Source organism: Lontra canadensis, unplaced genomic scaffold (assembly GCF_010015895.1).
Source record: "Lontra canadensis isolate GAN:19392208 unplaced genomic scaffold, GSC_riverotter_1.0 scaffold48, whole genome shotgun sequence".
In the NCBI taxonomy this organism is placed as follows: domain Eukaryota; kingdom Metazoa; phylum Chordata; class Mammalia; order Carnivora; family Mustelidae; genus Lontra; species Lontra canadensis.
The window spans coordinates 13296143-13322845 of NW_022631042.1; the positions used below are offsets into that span (position 1 = coordinate 13296143).

General features: G+C 41.6%; 1 protein-coding gene across 1 annotated transcript; it reads right to left on the reverse strand.

Annotated features, from left to right (window-relative positions):
• Positions 1 to 3010: 3010 nt before the first annotated feature.
• Positions 3011 to 25356, reverse strand: SLC26A3 (solute carrier family 26 member 3). The gene is made up of 20 exons (XM_032873229.1): positions 25226 to 25356; positions 24582 to 24721; positions 23281 to 23391; positions 22864 to 23036; positions 21240 to 21404; positions 19394 to 19546; positions 18920 to 19002; positions 14982 to 15129; positions 14755 to 14868; positions 14568 to 14645; positions 11582 to 11677; positions 10400 to 10506; positions 9208 to 9277; positions 9025 to 9117; positions 8296 to 8391; positions 7492 to 7725; positions 5882 to 5936; positions 5089 to 5231; positions 4904 to 4969; positions 3011 to 3092 (listed from the first exon to the last, which is right to left on the reverse strand). The coding sequence occupies exons 1-20, from the start codon at positions 25354 to 25356 to the stop codon at positions 3069 to 3071; spliced, it is 2280 nt and encodes a 759-aa protein (XP_032729120.1). The 3' UTR covers positions 3011 to 3068.
• Between the last annotated feature and the right edge of the window lie 1347 nt (positions 25357 to 26703).

The window sequence follows — 26703 nt, forward strand, 5'->3', positions numbered from 1 at the left end:
AGATGAGGAAGGTAAAGAGAGACTAGTAGAGGTTTTAATAATTTACACAGAAGATGATGGTCATACTTGTGGAAGGATGAATATATAAAGTAATAAATGTACATGATGTAAAAAATGTAATAAATTTATGTGCATTTATAAAATTAAGCAATTTATGTGAGATATGGGTATAAAATGATGAACGAAATAGATATGGTCACTGCCCTTTAGGAGCTCACATTCTAACTCATCTAGAGATTTTTCTTGGAGGTCATTCTTAAATTTTTCTCCAAAGATTTCTTATATCCTTTTTCAAAGGATATTAGCCCCCCCACAAAAGGAATTTAAAAATGTATCATGAAAATACACGTACACATATAGCCATAACAAGGAAAGTATTAAGTTTATTAAATTCTGGGCATTTATATTGTGTTTCCCTAATAGCTTTTCTGGGTACACTTTTTAAAAAATATTTTATTTATTTGACTGAGAAACAGCAAGAGAGGGAACACAAACAGGAGGAGTGGAAGAAGGGAAAGCAGGTTTCCTGATGAGCAAGGAGCGCAATGCGGGGCTTGATCCCAGGATCCCAGGATCATGACCTGAGCCGAAGGCAGACCCTTAACGACTGAGCCACCCAGGTGCCCCTCGGGGTACATTTTCATTGTAGAACCCAAAATTAGTGACTTTGGAACAAATTCGTAGAATGCGTCTATATTGTTCCTGAATTTAGTCTGCCTTGTGCTAGATCAGTTTTTAGACAGGTGTTAATTTCTTTAGTGAGGTGATGCTTCCTAATGAGTAAGAAGAGCCTGGCTCTGGAGTTGGACTCTGCTACCTGCAACCCTATAACAGACTAATTACTTACCCTCTTTGAGCCTTGCTTTAGTTTGCTTTTCTAAATATGGGGACAAACGTTAATACCTACCTTATGGTATCCGTTTTGAGAATTAAATGAATTGATTCTAGACAGATCTTAAAAGTAGAGTCAGTAGAGTTTCCTGACCGATTTTTCAACCTAAGCAGCTGGAAGGATGGGGTTGGCATTAGTGGGGCAATAAAAGATGCTGCTGGAGCAGATCGGGGGGATAAGATAGTAGATTGATGTGCAGATGAACATGGCAGAAAAATGAAAGATTCTTATGGTCTGTTCTAGTTTATGCAGTGTATCGTCAAGAACATTTCATTTGCATTTCCAAATGGTAAGCTACTGCATTTAGACAAGAATGTGGATCAAATACTGAAACCATTAGAAAAATTTTAAGGATGAACTGCTCAGCATGTATTAGCATCAACCTTTCTTAATTTTGTTCTATCTCCCAGTTGCATCACTGGATATCCTCTTCCCTTCCGTGCTTGCTCTGACTTACGTAAGTTTTCTTTTTGTCTTCCAACATGATCTCTTGGCCTTTTCCTAAATCAGGGATCAGATTTTTGTACCAGTTTTCAATAGTTGCTCTGAGTCAGGTAAGGAGAGGCCCAACCCCATGTGTTCCCATTACCCAAAAAGCATATCCACCTTAGAAGCCTAAGAGAAGAAAACGTTTAAGTGTGAGGATAAGTGAACCTCTAAAATGTTAAAGTTGAATAGATTGAAATGGGGGCGCAATGCTTGGAGTGCTCCATGTTAAAAACTTTGATTAGCAAGAAGCGTATAAAGAGCCCCTTTATTTGGGAAGTTGCAGACATCAGCCACGATCCTACGTCAGGCTTTTGCTCCATTCCCAAGCCAAATAAATGATCAGTGAAACAGGCCTATGATCTCAATTTCCACTCCCTGACCTCTACAAAGAGGTCTTAACTCGACATTCATGGGGTTAAAGGCATGGTATATAAATCCTATATAATGTATGTGTGTGTGTGTGTGTGTGTGTCCCCTAAAGTCCGTGGGGGTGGATGAAGATCTGTAGGTATCTGTGACTCAAAAATTTAAGAGCTGTTCCTTCAAAGAGTGCTTATATTCTAAATTTTAAGAGTAGCTATGTAAATAAACATTTGTTTTACCTTACTGTCATTGATTTTAAGTCTAATAGACTCAGTAAAGACACTAATAGACGGTAGAAGGGTACTTTGACAGTAAAGCTTTAGAGGTGAGGTTTAAAACGATTGAGACTTTTCTCATTGACAAAGTTATTTTTTACAAAGTTACAAATTTATCTATTACATAAAATAAATACAACTTTGCGTCAAGAAAATGCCAGCAAAAAAGAGAAGCGCGTGTGCGGAATCTCATCCTCCAGCTAAATTGAGCTCTAGAGCTGATACTCTGTCCTGTGAGTTCCAAATTACCAGCAGTGAAGAGTCAGACTTTGTCCTACTATCTTCAATTTCCTCTAAGACCAGGAAGAGCTGGTTACCCGTCATGTTTTCTCTGCTTTCCACCTTCTTGCTTTTTCATTTTCTATCTTCATTAGCTTATCCAATTCTCATACTAAAAGGTGGGGGGAAAGGACTTGCCTTAAAAGCTAGTTACAGTTACAGATATTGGCATTGGAAGGGTTGTGTCTAGATCTGGGTAGGAGGTGGTTGGGTGCGTTAAAAAGCTATATTGATAATCATGAACTCTGGGCAAAGTTAAGTGTCATTGCAAGGTTTCAGATGATTCTTGTGTGTCAGGTTTCTAGCCAGGCCATTACAGAGGGGACCCACAGCAGGCATATTTCAGAAAACTAACAAGAAATTTAACAAAACAAGACATATCCACTGTACAATGGAATTTTTAAAAATGGAAATAGATTCATATGAACTATAAACTATAAGAGTCAAAGCAGTGTTGCAAATACACTGCAAAACCTATGAATGAAGGTCATGACCTAGATGGGAATCTGTCAGTGCTATAAAAATACATATAAACAAAACATTTTCTTCCTCTGATAAACCTACAAGATATAAAATTAAGAGTATTTACATAATTTTATACTACACATGTGAAAAATGTACCATGCTAGAACAATTTCGTTCCAAAGTTTGAAACATAATTCCATCAAGTAAAAGTGTTCTTCATACAATGTATGAACTTATCAATAACTTCCTGGGTATAAAGTTGTTCTTTATATTACAGGTGAGGATCCATCTGAATTATATTTTGGTTAGAATTTTGTTTCAACTGGTACCTGGAAGAAGATAGAAAGTTCTGGTTCTTAAATGTTCTGGTCTTAGAAGATGTGTCCCTTTCAATAATCTGATCTTAGAGCAAATGTGGTCCATCTTGCTAAAATGAAGACCTAGAATTTACCAGAGTTAACCACAAATTTTTTGTCTTGAATTTTAATGATCACATACCTTCCACTGCTACTTGGTTAACATAGACCCATGTGATACCATGTTGTGATGTAAGTGTACCTTTCAAAGACCTAATTTAACTTAATCAAAATGACAGTACAACAGTTGTAGCAATACTCCCCTTCACAACTGTGTCAGTGGCCACACAAGCTCCAAGGGGCTCTGTGTGCTGGCCGGGCACATTCAGCTTCCATGTGGGTCACCGCTGGTTACCTGATTTGTCTTTCTCTAAGTAATGTAGTGAGGAGTTCATGTTAAATTTTTGTTGTTGTTGTTTTAATATGTGGAGACAGATACAGGATGGTCCTGACTACATTCTGTTAGGTGGTTAGTTCTGAAGCTTTGATTTGACTCGTTAGGTATACATTCGGTTTCTACACTTTATCTTTTCCAACTTGGTGATAGTTCTGAATCCAACTACTGGGGAGAGGATTTCTCGTAAGTCTCTGCTTAGAGGGGGCTCAGGCAAGGTGACCCATGTGGATTTCTCTAGAATCCAGCCCTGGAAAACATGGCTGGCTGGAAACATGACTGGCGCTTTCTGCGAATGTGCTCTCATTCAGGCCTGTCTAACTTCTGGAATGGCTTTTTCATTGAACTCTTCTTATTTGGCATAAGTTTTAATAAGGACCTAGGGTTATCTTATTCTAGATACATCTTCATTTCTAATCTAAATTCCTTTTTTTTTTCTTCTTAAACCTTTCCTCAAATAAGAGAAATACCATCAGCCACCTCTCATACTTGAAAGCAATCTTTAGATTCTTTCTCAGGATCCCTAATTCCATTAGTCTTTCACCAAAGGATAGAACCAGTATACCATAGTGAATAGAGCCCAGGGCTTGGCACCAGACAGATCTTGCTTCAAATCCTGTTATTGTCACTTTGGTTGGTGTGTGACTTTAAGCAAATTAGTTAAGCTCTCTAAGCCCTCCCTAATTTCCTCATTTATGAAATGATATTTTCTTCACATATTGTTGTAAGGATGAGATAATGAATGTGACACACCTGCCATGTACCTGACCTGTAGCAGATACCTAATTTGATTTGTGATTCTGCTTTTCCCAGACTGGAGCCCTCCCTTAAAGGACTGAATATTTTAGAAATGAATGTTCTAAAATGAAATAGAACTACCCAGTTAAATGAACTTGACACCTTCTAGTAAGGAAGGTGAGGAGCTTAACTTCACTTTCACTGCTGGCCTAGGCTCTGTGGTGGGGACTTCCCCATGCACCTGGGAAGCAGGAAGTGAGTATGAGCTTCTCAGCGCCATCACTAATCCATCTGTAAGTGGAAACAGCCAAACTTTCTCTGCCTCCTGGATTGTTATAAGAGTAGAATAACATCTTGGTTGTAAGTACTTTGAAAACATAAAGATCTCTCTCTCTCTGTATGCTCAATATTGCATTAATAGAGACCTAGTATCACTATTTTCTATCTTTTTTTTGTACTGGTCTGGGTTTCTTTTCTCCCAAAGTCCCTATGAACACTGGCATTGTTTCTGTTTTCCAGGGAAGAGGCCCAGTGGCTCAAACAAGGGCTGGACTTTCTGAAGCCTGCTGGAAGAGGCCTCACTGCTTTTCAGTCTTTTTTGTTGTTGTTGTTGTGATGTCTAGATACAGCTAACCTTGTTGAAGAATCTTACCTGACAGTCTCGATTACGTAACCCTCCATTTGTATTTATGGTAAAATCAAATTTCATTTCTTTTTCCTGAGAAAACCAGAATAGAATCATGGGTTAGGAACATTAAAAAAAATGTTGAAAAAGAAAGGGGAATTGAAGTACAGATGGTTTTTATATAAATGTGAAAGTCACCAAAGAGCTGGTACCTGACTGGCATTAAACTTTGAAGCATTGTAGTCCTTTGTCATCCAAATGTGCAAGACAGCATCATGGATTGTTAAGAAGAAGATTGAGTCCTTGACCTCATCGTCAAAAAATTCACACTGTGCAAGCTTCTCAATGAAATCGTCTGAAGAGTGGGAAAGAAAGAATAACAGGAAGAAGTAATTATTCAGCCACAGATCTCTTCTTGAGACTGGAGATCTGAATTTCCGTTTGCAAACGTGCAGTTCATTGATGTTTGGTAAGGTGTTTGGTGATCGCAATGGTACGATACCAGTGTACTATTAGTATGGTGTTTTCTGGAACAAAAGGATACCTTTCTAATAAAAGAAAACATTTACTGCCTTAATAAGAAAGAAAAGATTCCAATGAGGAAAACTTTTAGTACTTCTCAGAAGAAAATCAATCCATTTTCCTTTAGGCAAAATCCTAGTGAGTTAATCTCCCTGGCTAATGATTACAGCAGCAAGTATGGCTTATACAAAATTGGGATTCTGCCAAAATAGGACATATGCTCATAGACCAGTGATATGCTCTGGTTCTGGATTGCTGGACCTATTATCTACCAGTTACTTACTGTAGTCCATTTTCCTAGTAAAGAGAATACATATAAAGTCATATATAATATAATTACTTTATTAATATACTAGCATATATTAATATAAATTATTATTATAATTAATAGATCATAAACAAGACCTAGACTTTGGAGAGGCCATCTACATTGAGAGTTGGCCATGAGCCTGAAATGATTGTCAGAACATAAAAACAACTTACCATCACTTCCAACAATATACACATCTACATTGATCCTGATAAATTCTTGCAGAATCTGTTAAGAAGAAAGTAGATCTTCCTTAGGAAATAGTTTTACTTGTCAGAAACATAAAATGATCATAATTATGCCTTATGGATATTGTGTTGCTTAGAGAACCTTTTACATTTAAAAGAGATAATGGTATAAAGAGACACTAAAATTAACAAGGCTCTGTGGTGGAAGGAAATAAATTCAAAGGAAAGAACTCTCCTCTTTAGAAAGAAGTTAAAAATGATCATTCCTGTGGGAAGTATGATGAGGAAATCTTCTGTTTCCACTCACAAGATGGGCTCTGATTTAATCTGAAAACCAATTCCTTTATGGGATGACCTTGACCAGAGCTTTCTTGCTGCACAGAAGTAGAAAAACTCAAAACCCTGTGGCTTATAACCTGTTTATTATTCCTGTCCACAGTGACTGGATGTAGTAACACCAGTGAATCTTGATTTGTTTTCCAGGTCCTAGGCTAAGAATGAATACCAGTAGTGATGTGAGTGAGGTCATATAAGATAAGAAGAGTTACTGTTGATCATTTTAGATGATCATTAAAATCACTGTCAATCATCAGTAAACACCAAACCTCTACAAGGCACTGAACCAAGAATAAGGGCTTTAAAGAAACATAAGGCAGAGTCCCTGTCCTTTGTGCTATACTGCTGGGACCAGAAACAAATTGTGTGTGTGTGTGTGTCTTATGTGTGTATGTGCGTGTTTTCTCCAAAGCTAAAACAACTGAAAGAAAAGAAAAAACAAGCAGTTTTGAGAATTCTGTGATGTTAAGATTTTTTTTTTAAAGTCTGAGGGAAACAAAATCAATTCAGTTTTCTAATTTTGTATTCAGTTCACCCATATTTAATAGACCTTATCTTAGCTCAGTTCTTATGTAGGCAGATGTCTGTGAAAACCCCAGAAAAAGAGGGGTAAATGTGGAATGTCTTAATTTTCTTTAGTCTCTCTCTGTATCTCTGTTGGAAACCAGTTTATTTTAGAAATGCTCACAGAACCATGGAAAGAAAACAGAGAACAACCTGAAGCTTTTAGTCCTATTTTTAAATCACACATGACATCGATTCTTTCACATAGCTCCTTTTTTGGTGGGGTGGGAGTGATGGGGAGGTGAGGGAGAGGTTTTGGATAGCAAAGTGAAATTTCATCAGTTTGTAATGGATAAAGACAAAACAAAAGGATCTGCTATTCCACCTTTGTCCAAGATCATCCCAAATGTTCTGTATTTCAGGACAACTTCGATACAGTGCCCACAGGATCTGAAGGTCCTACAGAGCTGGGATTTCATAGGAGTGTGGGCATAGTTGTGTAGTGGCAAGTTCAGTGTACGTTAGAAATATGGGTATGGTTGTCTTCAAATTTATATGCCAGCCTCCTGGGAAATGCTCTTTCAAAGAGCTCAGTGAACGCACCACATCCACTCCCACTCTCTGTGGGGACTATCCTAAAATTACGATTTGCTTCTGGGTAAGTGTGTATGATCTAAAGAACCATCTTTCCTCAACTATATCTTTTTACCTTTGGCCACCGATCGGTTGTGTTCATTCAGAAAGAAAGTAATTACCGTTTTGAGCCCCCTCATTGAAGAAATGTCAAGAAATGACACCGCTGAAAAGTCAAGAATAAGGCTATGCAGGCTGATTTTAGGGACCACCATGTTGAGAGGAAGATCAGCATTCCAGTCTATCTGGAAGGGCAGGTCGCTGGTGTTGATTGGCTGGTCCAGTTCTTCTATCTCATTGTTGTCCAGCTCATCATCGGAATCTTTAAAGCCATCATTGGTGCATATGAACCCTTTCTGCAAGAGAAGACAAGAAATACGCTTGATAGCTCTGACCAAGAGAAACATTGCCTGTGTCAAAAATACCCAGTGAGTTTCTGAAGCTCACATTCAAAGTCAGCTCAAGCCCTTTCCTTCTGAGAAGCAACGTTTTCCCAGGAAAACAAAAGTTTTAAGGAGACCCTCAAAAGATGCCATTGAAAAAAACAATACTGACACCCAACATACTTGGTTTATCTAGCATTTCACTTAAAGGAATGGAACCAACACCTTGAAATACATTTTATATGCTTTTAGCTATAATACCCAGAAATGTGGTCAAGAAACTTACTGGTTTCATCCCTAGGAAATAATCAAAGTCTCACTGGACTTGAGAGGCCCTTAGGAAAAACAAAGGAGGCCTACAAGATTTTTGCTAAAATGCTATATAATTTGGTCACACAAATTGTCAGATGTATATGTAGTCCACGCTGGGCTAAGGTTTTGTTGGTTCCAGGAATAATCAGTGCATGTTGAAATGATAATTCACTTATGGTTAAATACAAAAATATAATTTTTCCCACTAAAAAAAGAAAGAAAGAAACTTACTGGTGTCGCTTGCAACAGGCCTTTCTTCTGCAGCTTCCGGATTTTTTTCAAAGCTTTGTTGCGCTTGCGTAGAATTCGTAGCGGGTTGAAGCCAACCTGAAAAATCCATTGCCGTCTTACAAGAGTGTGGAATAGGATGCTGCTGAGTATCTTGTAACAGAATTCTAATAACTTTAAGTGGGACGGGTTGGGATTGGGGCACATAATAACGATATGTGTAAGAAAACGTAGAAGTGGTTCAAACAACAGCAGTGTCAGCATTGTGTCAACGACTTTGGCCTGCTCAGCCTGTGTGCTGTTACTAACATTCAAAAACCTGGGGCTTCTGGGTGGCTCAGTGGTTAAGCATCTGCCTTTGGCTCAGGTCATGATCCCAGGGTCCTGGGATCGAGCCCCATACTCAGCAGGGAGCCTGCTTCTCCCTCTCCCTTTACTGCTCCCCCTTCTTGTGCTCTCGCTCGCTCTGTCAAATAAATAAATAACATCTTAAAAAAAAAAGGTGACTCTGCTTTGAACCTTATCCTAAAGGGCCTTATTTCCCAACATATTAATAGACCCCTTATAAAGTAGTTTTACCTGCTCTGGAACATGGGACAGAAAAACATGAACACAATCCAACTTCAACATATGTGAAATCAGTCACCCTCTGGTTACAGAGCAAACATTTCATTCCTAGATATATGGTGGAATTACCAAAAAAAAAAAAAAAGTAACAACTTCAAACCTTACAGCATCGATAAGTTTCTGTTTAAAGAAATGAATATTTGCGAAGTAGATGGGGGCTGGACACCTGAAGATCTTCACCCCTTCTGGCTCGTACATCTGTAAGGCAGAGAAGTAACATGAGACAGGCCCACAGGACTCATATTAATATCTTTCAGCAAGTCAAAGTAAAAAACAGATCTTCCTTACATCCGAGTAATCCTTCTTATTCTTGTAGATGTTGCTCCTTCCCACATTAGCCAGAGTGCTGCATTTTGGACTGCAGGGAAAATCGACACCAAGTGAATCACTCGTGAGCGTGTGTGAGGCCCGTAAGGCTAACACCAACTTCTCCTAGCAAATCAAGGCTACGAGCAGGCTCACTTTCAAAATGTAAAAGGCTGGGGAATCATCATGTCATTGGATACCTTGGGGGGCAAGCACCTTCTTTTACCTATCCTAGAACAATGCCTTCCATTTACCACCTTCCAGCTTACAAAGTGCTCACATATGCTTTTGCTCTTTGGGTTCAGAATATCCTAGTTATTCAGTGAAATTGATACAATCATCCAGTTGTACAGGTGAGAGCATGGAGAAGCACAATGTTTTGCCTAAACCACTCGGTCTGTCTCTGTGATTGATGGGTCCCCGAGAAATGAATGAAAAGATGACGAAATCAGAGGAGGCAGGAACACTTCAACATAGATATATTCCATCAGCCAGAGATTAACATTAACCACCCCACCTTCTGTCCTAGAACTCCTGAGCCACCAAGAAGCCTATTTCTCTGTAACACCATGCCATCCAACATAGGCTGAGACATTATAATGGTGACATTATATGGCAGAGATTTAAGAATCAGGAAGATGTTTGGACTGGTTGTTAAGAATTAAGAATGCTAACTAGTCTTTGCGGACTTTTTGGAGGACAGGGGCCTTTGAGAAGTTCTCTAGCCCAGCCCCGTTTTTAGATGGGAGAGCAATCCAGCAACCCGTAAAGAGGAACAACCCTCCACTAGATGTGGAGAATCCCACAGTCTTCTCTGGAGCCCATTTCCATGTCTGGCAAGACTATGGCAAAGACATGACACCTGCTCAGAGGATAATGACTTCCAGTTTCCACTGGGCAAAGAGACTCTGCAGTACATATGATTTCTCTGAATTGGTGGCAAAGCAGGGAACAGATCAGTAGCTGGTGGGACCTGGGCTGAAGCTCTGAGGTCAGGACATGTCTATGGCCCTTCTGGCCTTGAGGGGAGCCACACAAGGAAAAACGGACCAGCCGGTCTTGATAGATGTGCATGCCTGTCAACTAAACTACTTTCCCCTGAAACTGTAATGTTTGACCCCCTCCCACAGAAAGGTCCAAGTCTGCAAGGAGGCAGAGCATGACGAACACTCACAATTGGGTCCTGAACACAATGGTCAGAAGCTGAAACGCAACGCTAGCTGCCAGGCCTAAACCGAGTCCCAGGACAATGGCAAAGATGAAGGTCATGATCCAAATTAGCTGTGAAAAGAAGGCAACACACGCACTATAATTTACTCTGACTCAACCACAATGTCTTAGGTCCAGAGCTTTGAGAAAACATGAACTTCTAGAGGCAAAGCAGAGGCTGGAAGCGTGCAGAACAAGGGACCTGCCTCAAGGCATCATTTCTTTTTTTTTTTAATTAAATATTTTTATTTATTTATTTGAGAGAGAGAGGGAACAAGCAGGGAGCAGCAGGCAGAGGGAGAAGCAGACTCACCTCTGAGCAGGGAACCCGATCCCAGGACCCTGGGATCACGACCAAGCCAAAGGCAGACACTCAGCCAACTGAGCCACCCAGGCTCCCTGAGAGTGTGTCCCGACCCAGTTAAGGAAGGAACTGAGTCTATATGGCACAATTAAAACTGTAGAACCAACAGCTGTTGGTTAAAATCAGCAAAGTAACTGACAGCGCTTTTACTGATTTCTTACTGGTGGCCTGCTGATTTAATAAATGGCCACTATCTGCACAAGAATGTCAGCATGTCAAAAGGGTGTTAAAATCCCCAACAATCATCTACCAGGAACAATAGTAAACCAATACAGCTGATTACTTTATGCTCGTTAAGTACCATAGGATAGGTTAACAACCTTTTTATGCCCCAGACTTTGATCCTGATAAAATTATGGACTCTGCGTCTCATCACAAGGCATGTCAAGAGCAGGGGGAGACTTTATAGGGTATTTCCAAAAGAAATGTTCAGAATTGAAAAATGTTGCAGATTCTCTGGAAACAAACATCTGATGTAATGAAAAACTGAAGCAACCATATCCCACTAGTGTTTCATGGAGCATCTCCTTCTTGCCAGTGGCCTGTCCTTTTAAATTAAAATCCCAAAGAGGGATCATTAGAGTATGCAGTTTAAAAATAGCAAAGGAAGGGGTAGCTGGGTGGCATCGTTGGTTGGTTCGGCCTTGGATTCTTGGTCCCCACTCCATATGGGGCCATCATGGGTGTGAGATTGAACCCCAGTTGGGTTCTCAGCTCAGCATGGAGTCCGAAATCAGCATATTGTTCTGATTTCTCTGTCTCTCAAATACCACCTCTACTCACACAATCATACTTATCCTTCCGCCAGAGTCTTCGTATCTCTGTGAACTGCATCAGCATTCCTTTCAAGTTCCCAAGTGCTAACGCCGCCAGGACAGACTGCAAAAAAACATAAACAGCAGATGTACTTAAAGATAAATAAGTCATACAGAAATAAGGGTGAAGGTTGTAGATAAGCATGTCCTTTAAAGGGCCTCCAAGCCCAGCCCAGAACACACCCTTTTTCCAGTGTCTAGTGCCCTGCAGGACATAGCAGACTGAAGACTCTGACCTATTCCCAGGGATGCATTTGTCCCCACCATGGTGACAGTGCCAGGCTCTGGGTAGAGGAAAGCATTTACTGGCCTGTACCTTGGGACAGAGGCAGGCAGATCTTAAGACCAATGCCTGAAATAAAACTTTCCCAATCAGAGACAGTCTAATGTGTGTTTATTTATTGGAGGTGGGGAGAAGGGGTTGCTCTATGTTTAAAAAAAAAAACAAACTTGGGGAACTTGCAGCATCCAGAATCATAATTCAAACCTTTGAGGATGATCAGCCTTCAAGCATTTTTTATTTTTTTTACAAAGCATTTATTTATTTATTTGAGAGAGAGAGAGAACATGTGCATGTGAGAGGGGCAGAGGAAGAGGGAGAGAATCTCAAGCAGACTCCGGACTGAGTATGATGACATTGAAAAGGAAGTTGCTAGTTAAGTACCGGTTAACTGGTTAGAACTAGTTAGTTCGCAAATGAATGCCAGGTACAAAATCGTGAAAACTGAGTAGGGTCTGTTGACAGCACGGTGCCAGTGTCCCTGTCCTGGTTCTGGTCACGCACTGCAGCAACTGTAAGATGTCCCCGCTGTGCTGGGTGGGTGAGGCGGGTGGGCAAGGCGCTGTAGGCTGTGCCCCTCCGCTGGGGGACCCGGATAGAGCATGTCAGGTGCCCACTGCCAAGAAGGATTATCCCTTCTCTTTCCATCAGGCGTCTTTTCCTTACCTGGTCAGTATTCCCTGGAGAAAAATTTTTTTAAATTTTTCAATGCAATACAGACACAAGAGAGCCCTTTAAAGAGTAAAGATCATAGAGCACTGAGAAGCCACAGAAAGGAAAGGGATAATTTTTATCAGGAATCAGGTCTCCATACTGTACTTGACGTGAAGGATTAAATGGGTATAAAATGATAAGAACAGGGGCACCTGGGTGGCACAGTGGGTTAAGCATCTGGTTTCTGCTCAGGCCCTGACATCAGGGTCCTGGGATCGAGCCCTGTGTTGGGGCTCTACGCTCAGTGGGAAGTGGCTCGAGGTTCTCTCTCTCCGTCTCCCACTGTCCCTCCCACTTGTGCGTGCGCTCTCTCTCGCTCTCAAATAAATAAATAAAATCTTCTAAAAGATGCTGACAACTGCTGATGCTTAATCAGCACTCATTTATCACCAGCTCTTCTTGTGGGTTATTTTGCATAGTTCACATGACAAAGAGAAGCAAAGTAGCTATTCCGGTCAAACAGATACTACAGATACAATGGCCTAAGTAGAACTCATCACACGGATCCTTTGTCAGTGGGGCTTTGACTCACATCACGGGCAATGTCCTGGGGTGTGCTTTATTCATGACAGAAATAGGTTTTTAACTGGCATGACTTCTTGAGGTTGGCCAAGTCAACATGGACAATGTAGAGCCCAAGGGTACCCTTGGGAAGAAGCAAGATAGGGTAGAATTCTCTAATAGGGGGGTTGCGTGTGCACTTAATTTTACTGAGATAGACATTCTATTTCTTTGGTGGAGACTTCATGATTCCTTCAATGCCATTCCTTTGGAAAGCAGTAGGTTAGACTGCAGAGAACACATATTCTTGGCAGTGAGTACTCTGCATGGCTTAAAGACAAAGTTGGCCAGTGAGGCTCTTTGGGACGACCACACTGTTAGTCTAGAAACCTGGGACCAGATTCACTTTCTAGCTACCAACCAGCAAGGAAAAAGGCTTAGATATCAACCAAGAAACACTATGGGCTATGTCCAATCTCTATGCCTTTTGTAGTGAGAAATATAATATAATGTTTGTAGAATAATAACAGTATATTAAGTATACTAACAATAATGGCTACTTTTATTAAGTGCTTGTCCCGTGCAAGTCCTTAATGTGCATTATTTCATTTAGTTTTCACAGCAACTCTGTGAGGCAAGTGCTGTTTTCCTCCCTATTTTTACAAATGGAGAACGTGAAGTTCAGAGAGGTTTAGTAATTTGACTAAAAGCACACAGAGAAAAAGAGGCAGAGCCTGGATTAGAAGGAGGTCTTCAGGATGTAAGGCCCAATGATCCATGGAGCACCTCAAAATTACATCACCTCCACAGAAAACAAGGTATTTACTGTCATCTGGTTTCCTACAGATCCTTTGTTTTCCAGGGTCTACTGTTACTTCTTTAATTGGGGGGTTGCAGCCATTTACAAAGCATGAACCCAAACCCTCAAAAACCACAGTTCAGGAGAGATGGACCAAGGAGCAAGAGGGTGACGGTGTGAGGTCTGTGTGGAGGGCCCCCGCAGCCTACAACCTGAGAGTGTTGGTCTTGGAGTCCGACCAAACCCTGGAAACTGCAGGGTGGATCCGTGAGAATGGGTTGTGCGGCTGGTAGCACCACTCTCTGAACTTGATAGAGGCCCCGATGACCTCAGCCTCTAGGGGAATCTTCACTTCCATCAATCCACATTGAAGCTGTAGCACCTGGCTGTCTTTCTGTCTAAACATTAATTATTTTCAGGGCTTACAAACATGCGGAGAGTGGAGCAGATAAGGGAGCTGGGGCTTTTGCGTTCCTAGCATTCATAAAATGCTGCTGAAGATTTTGGCCCAGACTATGGGCCAGGAAGGGTACTTGAGAATTTGCAGTTCCCGCATTTTCCTGTCTGGTTTGCACTTCCAGAATGGAAGAGCCAGGGTCCTTGATTCATCATCACCCGAAGCCGAGAAAGAGAGAGAACCCAAAGAGAGATGAGCGTTACCTTTTGTAGTGGTTCCAGAAGAAATCCAAGGGCTAAGATGACAATCAGCACGATGATAGCAGAGAGAATCCCAGCAATCTGTAAAGATGAAAAGATTGTCATTACAAAATCAGCATCCCCCCCAGCTTGGAGTCGCCAGTCGGGTCCCAACGCCAGGACAACCCCTGCATTGAAGACCCTCAACTACCTGTGTTTTGCCCCCAGTGCTCTCCTGAACCCCCGATCTGGAGAGGGCGGTACTCCCAGCAAAGCCTTTGAATGATCCACTGAATATGTTACTCAGTCCCAAGGCTATTAACTCCTGGCAGGAGAACAAAGAGGAATCTTTTTTAGAAATGGCACTGCGATGGTACGATGTCCACAAAGTATTACTTGAAGTTGCCTAAAGAGGCCCAGCCCAGGTTGTAAACTTACTTGATTGCCATCGATCGGATAATCGTATTTGAGGGAGTAGACACTGGCCACGGAGAAGGCCACCACAAAGCCAACGATGGCAATGCCGAAGCTGTCCCCAATGGTCTCTTGGAAAATCTGTGTGTCCGGTGCGATGGGAGGCTGAAATCTGAAAAGGAAATGGGGTGAGTCTGAGCATCACCCACCTTCAATGGCACTCACTTGTCCTCAGAAAAAGCCCAAATTCCTTAGCTGATTCCTTCCCGATCTATTCCTTCCGGACCCCTACTCCTGCTCGATCACTGTCATTTCCCAGAATTGATGCTTCAACCATACCACGCTTTTCTTTGTTTCTCAAACACATCATCTGGGGGGCACCTGGGTGGCTCAGTGGGTTAAGCCTCTGCCTTCGGCTCAGGTCATGATCTCAGGGTCCTGGGATCGAGCCCCGCATCGGGTTCTCTGCTCGGCAGTGAGCCTGCTTCCTCCTCTCTCTGCCTGCCTCTCTGCCTACTTGTGATCTCTCTCTCTGTCAAATAAATAAATAAAATCTTTAAAAAAAAAAAAGACATCATCTGTGCTCTCGCCTTGGAAACTTCTGATTTACTCTTCCTTCTGCCCGAACTCTTCTCCTCATCACCATCCCTCCTTCCAGAAAGTCTTCTCTCCCCACCAAAGTCAGGGGTAGGTGAGGTTCTCTGTGCTTCTCCAGCCCTGGATACCTCCCTTCCTTACCCCACCCTCCCCCACAGCTCTCTCCCCAGACAGAGCAGGGACTGTGATTACTTCATCGTTCTGTGACCAAGACCAAGCAGTCTTCTTGGCGAACATCATGTGGTCAATATTTGTTGGGCAAATCCATGAGGGAATGCCATCAAGGCTGAGTTTGGTCTCATTTTGGAGTGTGACCAGCAAGAATTGAGCACCACTGCCAACTTTGGAATCTGTTATCTTACTGTTGAAAAGCATAGCTGCCTGAATTTGATACCAGAATGCAAACCATGATAGCAGTGCATCTGATATTTTTGCTAGTATAGCCGCATTAGAAGGTACACTTATATCCCTATAAGCCTCATGCAAAATGTCTTAGATCCCACTTGTATTGTTACACGGGATTGAAAAGCATCACCCACAATCCCTCCACTAGTTACCATGGATGAAGGTCTTTGAGCAAACACAATTAAACACAAGGGAAGCGAGAAAGTCTTCCCTCCATCAATAACAATACCTTCCATGAAAAACCCTCAGCAAACAGATGGGCCTTGGACTCTGCCCTGGGACCCACAGGAGTGCTGGAGCCAACCGTGGCTCTGACGGGGAAGACCATTTATAGTTACGCAGTGTCAGGGAAACGTTCAACTCAAAGAAGATCCTTCTGCATTTGTACCTCATGGATTTAGAACAGTCCAATGATATTTGCTAACTGTGTTATAAAAGGGCTGAGTATCTCCGGGTCAACATCCCTTGACTGAAATGCTCAGTACCTTCCTGTCAACATGTGCTTTTGACCTAAATCTTATTCAAAGTATGTTTATTGGACCCATTTGACTTTTTCTTTATTGCTGTTCGTGTTTTATGAATACCGTGTTCACATATTTGCAGCCTTAATTTTGAAGAAGTACCACGAGGTGCCATGAATCAGAACGTTAGTCCGGAATGTTGTTGTTGTTTTTTTTTTTTCCAAAAACATATCCTGAATTGACGATGCAGTTGAAATTTGCTTTTTATACCGAAGTCACCAGAAGCCTGCTATTATTCTTTTGTCCTAGCCTCTAAATACCAGAGACAGAGCAGTGTGATGGAGATTTACAGTCTGAAAACCGGGATACGTTTCCTGGCTCTGCTACTTGCCCTCCCTGAGCCAGCTTCCTCCTTTGTAAAGGGAGAATAATGACACTTGTTTTCTCTTCATCATAATTTTTTGTGAGGGGTGGTACCAAATAAAATAATAGCCATGAATACTATCTACACACTGGGAGGTGTGAAGTGGCTATTAGCTATTATCATCGGGATCCCTCTGGAATCTGAATACATCCTCCATGTCTCCTTGACTGTCTCGATGATAACTTTCCTTCAGCCTGTGTGTGTGACTTCACAAAATCACTTCCAAGGTGTCATACTTTTAATAGCAGATTAGTAGTAATTAATAGTCATTATTTTCCAATTATATTCTATTGATGATCACCAGAAATTTAAAATGCCCACTCAGGGTGCCTGGGTGGCTCAGTTAAGCCTCTGCCTTCAGATCAGGTCGTGATCTCAGGGTCCTGGGATCGAGCCCCATAATGGACTCCTTGCTCAGCAGGGCACCTGCTTCTCCCTCTCCCTCTGCCCCCTCCCCCTGCTTGTGCTCTCTTGCACATGAGTGCACTGTGTCTCTCAAATAAATAAAATCTTTAAAAAAAATAAAATAAAATGCCCACTCAATCATCACCCAGAAAAACTTGGAGTGGAAAAAGCATATAAGAGGCTTAGTACTTAATTTAGATCCTAAATTAGTAACAGAGCAGTGGGAACACTCCCTGTGGGACAGGCACTTAAGCACGCATGTCACACGTATGAACACACTCAGTCCTTACAAGAATCCAATGTGATAGCTACTAGTTTTAGCCCCATTTTTAGAGCCAAGGACATGGAGGCATAGAGTGTAGTTATTTGCCCCAAATCAAAAAGGAACTCAGAAGTAAATCATAGGTATTCTGCCTCTAGGACAGGTGAGCTTGCCTACCAGGCTACACAGCCTCTCTGTGGAGTGTAATGTGAGTTAATAAATGTGAGTTATTCCTTCCCCTGCCCACAAACACTGTGAAGAGAGGTCCGCTGACATTCAAGATTTATTTATTAAGAAGAGTCTCAAAGATTGTAACTCAGTGATCTCAAGTTTAAGTTTTATTTCCCAAGTCCTTTCTGGCAAGGTCCTCTTTAATTTTGTATGTACCTATCTATGTCTATCTGTCTCCGTAGTTTCTGTCTGCCAAGACTTTACAGTAAAGTGTAATCACTTGCAAGTTACAGGGTGGAGAGAAATCCCAGAAATAGTCTTTCAGTTTCAGACGAGTTCTTACTTAAAAATCTTTTAAATGAAAAACGGTGCCTGAGGTTCATTAAGTGTAACAAATGACTATCTGGTGATAAAAACATTTTTGCACGTGTTTCCTTTTTTGAAAAATTGGTTATTTTAAAGTCAACAATGCTGATTCCTAGAATTCTCAAAAGCTCCTTCAGCGTGGGGAAGGAGCGGGGGGGTCTTTTCTTTGTTTGTTTGTTTTAAACAGGAACATAGCCTGTCCTTAGTAAGCCAATTGGAAGAAATTGATGCTCTGGCCAGAGGACAGAGAGAAGAAAACACAAAATTGGATCTCTCTTCTCAGCTCAATAAGGGCAATGCAATCAAATGCGTTTTCAAAGTCCTTGTATGAACGGGACCTCCCATCCTTCTGCAGTGTTCACGGTTGCTCCAGTCTTGTTTTGAATTTGATCACGAGGAAGGACAGAGTGTGCCTATCCGGTTCGCTCAAGCAATGGGCTACGGATATTCCTTCTGTGTCTAGTTTGAACTGTCAGAACTTGGCTCTAGTCACCTCCAACAAAACACTGCATATTGTTTATAGTAATCGATGGGCAAGGAAATCTGGTCTCATTTGGTTCCTTTTTAGGAGGAGAAGCAGGTTTGATTCGCCCCCCCCCCTTTTTTTTTACTTTGACCACTACACTTGCCCTGTGTGTGAATCCCTGCTCATCTGGTTGGTGAGTTCTTCCACAAAGACAGATTTTCTGATATTAAGAACCACAGAGCCTTTGTGGCTCCTTCCTAGAAGGAGAGTAGAGCTCCTTCCTCATCCTCCCATGAGGGAAGGAGGGTTCTGAGCCGGATGAATGCGTTTGGCTCACAGTCCTCCCTACTTACTGCTCACTGTCTAGTCAGTGCTTGGAGAGGCCACCATAAAAGACACACTTACCCTCTCTTCATCTCCCCAACCACAGCCACCTTAAACCTGTTTTCGAAGTCAAAGCCATAGGACACACCTGTTGCGATCACAGTCTGCAAAGTTGCAAATTGCCCAAGTTAGAATTATGAGAGATCACGTACAGTCTTCTTAGAACAGAATCTCCAGCCCTGGCTTTGCTTCTTTTTTAAAAAAAGTTCTGAAACAATTCTCTTCAGGCACCAGAGGTTAAGAATTGCAGCTCTGATGGGTCTGCCAAGCCTCTCTGAGGCCTTGCTCTCTGCGCCGTCCTCGTCTCCCACAGAGAGAATGAACCACAAATCACAAAGGAAGTCATTCATTCAGAATGAAGAGAAAACCATACTAAGTTTGACACCCAGAAACGGCAGAAAGAGCATCTACCCCCACTAAAACCTCCTGAAGGTTTTCAACATAAAAACAGGAGACTAATGAATTATGAAAGAAAGTCTTAAGATGATCAGTTACCATGATGAGTTCAATTGGGATGGGCACTGGAAGTTTGGCTTTGTAGCGCTGATTGATTTCTTTAACCACAAATACAATCACTAGGATAATCAAGGAGGTCACAAGGTCTGCAATATTGGTCTTCTCTATTTGCGTGAATACAGAATTCAGTACCTAAAATTATAAAAGCAAAAAACAGCCAAGTGCTATATTTTTTCTTCCTTTTTAAGAATCCTTTTGATTTTTATTTTTTATAACCTTTTTTTAACTTGAGTACAGCTGACACACAATGCTAGCTTCTGGTGTACAATAGAATGATTTGACATCTCTATTACTATATTCCCTATGCTGTGCCTTTGTTCCTGTGACGTATTCATTCTATAACTCAACCGAATCCCCTGCTTCCCTTCACCCACTTGGCCCAAACCCCCACCCCCAGCCCCTCTGGCAATCATCAGCTTGTTCTCTGTATTTATACGTTCTGATTCTACTTTTTGTTTCTTTATTCATTTGTTTCATTTCTTTCCCAAGCATTATACTGATGTATAATTTGGATGCAATATTTGATTATTTCCAACATTAAAAAAAATTGAGGCAAGAAGGACTGGCATGGGTAGAAGAGTGATTCTCTATTCTGCTCAAGTTAACCATGAATGAGTAAGTTAACATAGCACTGGCACTCTGCTAGTATAGGGACGCTCGTGGCCTTTTTGCTGGGAATATCTTTGGCTGGTGTCAAAATTCCCTGGGTACTTTTCACATTTTTACAACTTGTCTCTTCTGCTCTTAGCTCTTATGGGTTATTATTTTATAATCAGCATCATTTCTCCATCCAGGGAATACCCTCTGTTCCCTGATAGTTTTCTTAGCATGTATCCCCTTAATTCCTGGCCGTTTTTTTTTTTTTTTTTAAGGTTAAGGTCCTTCACACTTTTTAGTTAACTGTGTCACTTTTGGAAACTCATTTCCTGGCTAATAGTGCACAGAGCATGGCTTTAATTTTTGTAGCCAGTTGGATCCCATATCCGTGGGATCCAGAGAGCTCAAGCAGGCCCACACTAGATCCCAAATTGCTCCTCGAACACTCCCCTTCTAGAGTAGCTCTGGATGGGAGTGAGAGAGGGTTGGTTCCAATATGGAGCAAACTCTGTCTCAGCTCCAAAGACCATCTTGATAGAAGCATTAATAAGCACAAAATTCATAAAAGAAGGTGATAACAAAGATCAGAGTGGAAATACATGAATTCGTGAATAAAAGAACAATAGAAAAGATCAGCAGAACTAAGAGCTGGTTTTGGGCAAAGACAAATACAACAGGCAAAACTTCAGCGAGATTCAGCAAGACAAAAAGAGAGAACTAAGAATCGCTATGCCCCATGCACACTGTCCTAGTCACATATTGGTTAATTTCCTTTTGCTTTATAAACAGGGATGCATACAGGTGTCTGAAGCACCTCCATTTTCAAAGAACGAGACCTGCTTTTTAGACATAAGGAAATGCTATCACTCAGTACACTTCTTTCAAAAGAAGATTTGGGGGGGAATTTTTAAATCATGGAACAAAATACTAAAGCCTTTAATAATGAACTTAGATTTTTTTTTCTTTTAAATAATACTTCAGAGTCAAATCTCAGAGACGTGGTACCTGATTTGCGTTGTTCCCGTTAGCTAGATGGTAGATGCAGTTCAATACTCAGTGTTCTTCCCTTGGCCACTAATTTTTTCTGAACGTGACTAAATTTCACAACCTGTTGGATTCTCAGGAGTTGTCAGGAAGCCCCACATGGAAGTCATGAAAGGAAAGCTTCCCAGAAACAGGATAGTAAATATCATGTATTTCGATTTTTCAAGGCCAAAGGACTACTTACTTTGAAAATTGAAAATGGATCAGTGTGTGCTGGGACCGTCAGCTGAAGCATGAATTTGAGCTGAGAAACCAGGACGTGCACCGCAGCAGCTGTGGTGAAGCCACTGATGAGGGACTCCGATAGATAGATCACCAAGAATCCGACCCGCAGGACCCCCATGAGCAACTGGAAAGAGAAGGGCAAAGGCCTTTGGCAGTCTGCCTTACAGGTGCACCTCAGCAACTAGAGAACCAGCAGGGGAAAGGATCCAAAATGTAAAGGTTCAGTCTGTATGTAAATGAAGAAGCAGGTGTCCTTGCCTCCCAGAATACTGCAGGTTCCGGGTTCCTCCCTCTCCCTCCTTCCCCCATTCAACTCCCAAGGCAGAATGTGACAGAGTGTTCACAGAGCATTTAAGTCTAGTACACCCCAAGAAGCTTCTTCCTTCCTCCCTGCCCCCTTCAAGGTGCTGTATCTTTAGAAGACATACCCATATACCTTTCATAGCAAAATCCTATCCGCCACCAGCCCTCATAACTTTTCCCATATAACTTTTAAAAAAGATTCTATTTATTTATTTATTTAACACAGGGAGAGAGAGAGAGAGAGAGAGAGAGAGAGATCACAAGTAGGCAGAAAGGCAGGCAGAGAGAGAGAGGATAAAGCAGGATCCCCACCGAGCAGAGAGCCTGATGCGGGGCTCGATCCCAGGACCCCGAGACCACGACCAGAGCTGAAGGCAGAGGCCCAACCCACTGAGCCACCCAGGTACCCCCTCCCATGTAATTTTAAGTGGCTTGCTGGCTGCCATGGCATTCATGGTGAGCCTCCATTCATACACCCTCAAACAAGTTGTTTGACTTTCCTAAGAGGTACATGACTGTGTACAGAACCTCAGAAGTGCCTCGGTATTTTGCAGTGACATGCACAGACAGAATCTCCTTCCCTTGGATCCCCGGGTTGCCTTTCCATTTGTGTCTCTATGGAGCCGCAACTGCAGACATGCAAAGGCACTAGATTCGGAAAAGAATTGGCCACGTTGGCTGTCAGTTGGGCACACCACTAATGTCCTTGTTTAAACTCACTTTCTCTTTCTTTAAGGAATGGTCTTAGCCAATAATATCACTCATCAGAAACTCAGCCAACATCTTGAGGAATCCATGCCATTCTCCCAATTCACTATTCACCAGCAATGGAGTCGGGGGTGTGGCTCGGGAGGGAGGCTTTAGCCCCTCCATAATTCTCTTCAGCTTTCCTGAAATCTTTGAGATGGACAGTTCAAAGTGCTCAACCCCAAATCCTTCCAGCTAGATATCATTTCCTGAGGAATCAGAAAGAAAAAAGTTCCAAAGACACCAGTGTCATTATGACTTGAATTAGTTATTTCACTTTTCACTGGTGCCTCCCTCTTCCTATTTTCCCTTCTCCCTAGACCTGCGTTCATTCACCTTTGCAATGTGGATCTGCTCCTCTGCTTCGGGTTGGGGTGAGGAGACCCTCTCCTTTCCTATGGGCCACTGAGAGTGGAATGCAAGCCCAGGGAAGAGTGGGGGCGGGGTGGGAAGGAGACAGAACAGAAAGATGTGTACCAGTGAGGACAAACAGCACGGGGAGGGGAGGGCCAATTACACAAGAAAACACTCACCTGAATGATTCCAGAAAGGACTGTGACCGTGGCAGCCACCATCACCTTATACTCGTCTGTTGAGGAATCATTGCTCATTGAGCTATTAGAGATTTCTAGAGCAGCTGTACTCTCCGACGGGGTTAATTTCACAACGACGGCTCCCACCATCATACTCAGAACTGGAAATGGACCTAATTAACAGACGATGCACTATAATCAATATAGGGATCCCTAAAGCATAGGTGTCTTTCAACCATAACATGGTGGATAAAGAGATTGCCGGCTGTTCTCCCCTCCTTCCCCACTCCCCAGTCCCAGTTCTTACAAGAAACTATGACTCCTGGATTATGTACAACTAGAATCAATACAGAGTGTCAAGTGGAGTTAATAAAGAAAAAGCCATGTGAGCATTCATTAGCCCACAAATTCACTTACCCACAGATATGTGTTTTGAAGTGCCCAAGAAAAAGTAGACTAGAACTGGGAAAAAGGCTGCATATAATCCATAGCTTGGGGGGACAGTGACCAGCAGAGCAAATGCTAAGCCTGTAAATACAGAAGCATCAGGGTCCTTATTTCAGGCAAAGGAATCATAAGAGTCCTTCTCAAGTCTTCAAATATTTCAGATTTTACCTTGAAAATCAGTTACTTTATTAACTCAAATAGATCAAGGCTGTAAATGCAGGAGCTAAAACCATAACACTCTTAGAAGAAAACATAGGTGTAAGTCTTTGTGACCTTGGATGAGGCAATGGTTTCTTAGAACTGACACCTACAGTTTAAGCAACCAAATTAAAAACAAATAAATTGACCTCCATCAAAATTTTAAAATGTGTGTTTCAAAGATTACTATCAAGAAAGTGAAATGACAACCCACAGAATGGGAGAAATGATTTTCAAATTGTATCTTGGATAAGGGTCTAGTATTCAGAATATATAAAGAACACTTACAACTCAACAAGAAAAAGAAAAAGAACCTAATTTTAAAATGTGCAAAAGATTCATTTCTCCACAGATATACAGATTGCCAGGGAGCACCTGAAAAGATGTTTAGCATCATTGGTCATCAGGGAAATCAAAATCCAAACCACAATTTCAGACTCATGAAGATGGCTAACATAAAGAAGACAGATAATAACAAGTGTTTGCAAGGATATGGAGAAATTTGAACACTTATACGTTGCTAGTGGGTGACCATGTAACAGGAGTCACACTCCTAGGTACATACCCAAGAGAAATGAAACATAGGTTCGCACGAGAACTTGTACACAAGTGTTCATGACAACATTATTTCTAGTAGCTCCAAACAGAAAACAACACAAATGTCCACGGATCAACAGAGTGTGGTCTGGTCATACCATAGAATTTCACCCATCATGCAAAGAGGTAAATTACCCTCACATGCTACAACATGGATGAACCTTGAAAACGTGATGCCAAGTGGAAGAAACCAGACACAAAGCACCACATCTTCTGTGATTCTGTTTTATATGAAATGCCCAGAATTGGCAAATCAATAGAGACTGAAAGTCATTGCCAGGGAGATGGATAGATATAATGGAAAGTGACTCCTAATTGGACAGGAGGGTTTGGGAATGGTGCTGGTGGTAAAAATCTTCTGGAATTAGATAATGGTGATCATTGCACAACCTTGGGAATGTATCAAAGAACACTGAATTCTGTACATGAAAAGGATGAATTCTAGGACATATCAATTACCTCTCAAAAAAAGTTACCTTGTAGTACTGCTACCAGCCCTGTGCTGATTCCAGAAACAATGTCACTGAGTAGCCATTCCTTTATCTGGTAGGCTGGTAACCAAGATGCTATGGGGAACAAAGACAGGGCAATCTTCTTGGCCTTCTGTGTGGAACAGCTGAAAACATTGAAATCCCCAACTCAGTTAATTCATATCCAGTTGTAAGTTTGGCACCTAAATGCAGTGGAAAATTGGTGAAGATGATACTATATTCAAGAATGAACCACCACATTTCCCACTTACACTTGCTTCCTTACCTATATTGAGTGCCCCCCCATCACTACCAAAGGATTTTTTTTTTTTTTTAAGAAAAAATGCTGATTTTCTTTAGCCATGGTAGAGCTTATCTGACATCCTCAGCTTGACTTTTACAACATTTCAGTTGAGAACTTTCCTCCGCCCTCATTTCTGAGTGCTCGGATATGGAGAGATTGTGTTGAGAGCTGAGATGGTGTTCATTGTAGAGATTGCCTTTCCAGCCCTGGCAGGGAGTAGGAGGTTTGGAAATCAAAGATAAGAAGACCCTGAAGGTGATGCGTTAATGCCAGAAAGGAGAGCTTGGAAAGTTAGAAGAAAGTGCTTCACTTATTCCTCATATTAATATCTTAAAAGATATCTTACCTACAACACCCTTTGAGATGATCCAGAAAGGTCTTGTGATGTCTCTGTTTCTTCTTATGTTCCTCCCCAAAAGCATTTGCAGAATACACGGGCCTGGCTACGACGTACTGGTTCCCAATGGGTTCGATCATTTTGCTTTCTCTGATGCCTTCGTTAAGAGGAAGACCTTTGGAACTATGTGGCAAACCCTTCTTCTTGCCTTTAGCAGGTTCAAATGCCTGAAACCAAACAGAGCATGCTTCTTAAATAACTCGGAGATAATGTGATGCAATTTACAGATGAGTGATCTCCGAACTGAATGTTACCACCTTTTGAGATCAAAAGAGGCAGGATTAAGGGACCTAGATTGTGTTTTGAGACAGTGATATCACTTTTTACTCCAAGGAGCTGGACACCGCTCCTTTCGGTAAGTAAACAAGGGCTTTTATTATTTATTCTTAAAAGATCACCAAAAAGCAATAGAAGTTGACTCAGTTTACTCATCAGTGAGTGCATTTTTTTTAAATTGTTAGATGAGATCTCATCAAGAAAAGAATTCACTTTAGTTTATTTCTTAGAAACGTTGCCAAGATTATGGTGGAGTCCTGGGACAGATCACATTTAAAATCTACTCCTTGCCCTTTCAATGCAGTCAACACTGTTCAGTTTCCCCAGCTGAATTTTTGAAAGCTCCGTGAAATGCTTGAAATTTGTGAAATTCAAGGAGACTGTCCACTTATTTTTCTATTGTTTCTAGGAGAGCTTTCCAGTGAACAGCTGAGGGAACTATTGCACAAAGTTTTATTTTGTTACTTAGCTCCCTACTGAGGAGATGTTTTTAAAGGGAAGATCTCGGGCAATTTGCTTAACCTCTCTGAGCCTCGTCCATGTAATTGAGCTAATAAGACTCAGGTTTCAAGGTTTTAACGAAGAGTAAATGGGAATGTTTTCAAAGCATCTAGCATTGCACCTGAAAACTGCAGACTTTCGCTAAGTGATGATGGTTCATACCCTAACTATTTGCATTTCCTGGGTCAGATGTTTATATTTTTTGTTCTTATCTCAGTCCTGTGTCTGTTATGCTTAAGAGATTAATTTTGCAAAAAAAATCCTTTAATGCATATTACCTATTCAGCCCTCGCAGCTCTTAAAGGCCCTTGCAATTCTAAAATTGTTATCTTCTTACAATGATAATATAATAGCACCCCCCGCCACACACACACACAAGTCTGAGACCTTTTCCTCAGGACCTAGAGTGAGTCGAGTGTCAAACGCACAGCTTCTGCTTTCAGATTTCTTTGTTGTTTCTTCTATGACACTCACCTTCTCTGTTGTCCCCTGGGAACGTTAAGCGAAGATCATTCCAGCTGTTAGCATTCTCCCCTCTAACCTTGTTTCTGTATTACTACTCACAATACCCAGAGTTTTGTTCCCTGACCTCAGTCACAGTTACTAACCGAATGATCTCAAGCTGGATTGTACCTTGTTACATGGCCCTC

Excerpts from the sequence above, each read along its gene's own strand:
- SLC26A3 (XM_032873229.1), bottom strand. The coding sequence starts at position 25,356 with ATGATCGAACCCATTGGGAACCAGTACGTCGTAGCCAGGCCCGTGTAT. Across the intron at positions 15,130-18,919 it reads GTTGGGGAGATGAAGAGAGG|ATTTCAGCCTCCCATCGCAC; the intron begins GTAAGTGTGTCT and ends TTTCCTTTTCAG. Across the intron at positions 7,726-8,295 it reads GCCTGTTGCAAGCGACACCA|AAAGGGTTCATATGCACCAA; the intron begins GTAAGTTTCTTT and ends CTTCTCTTGCAG.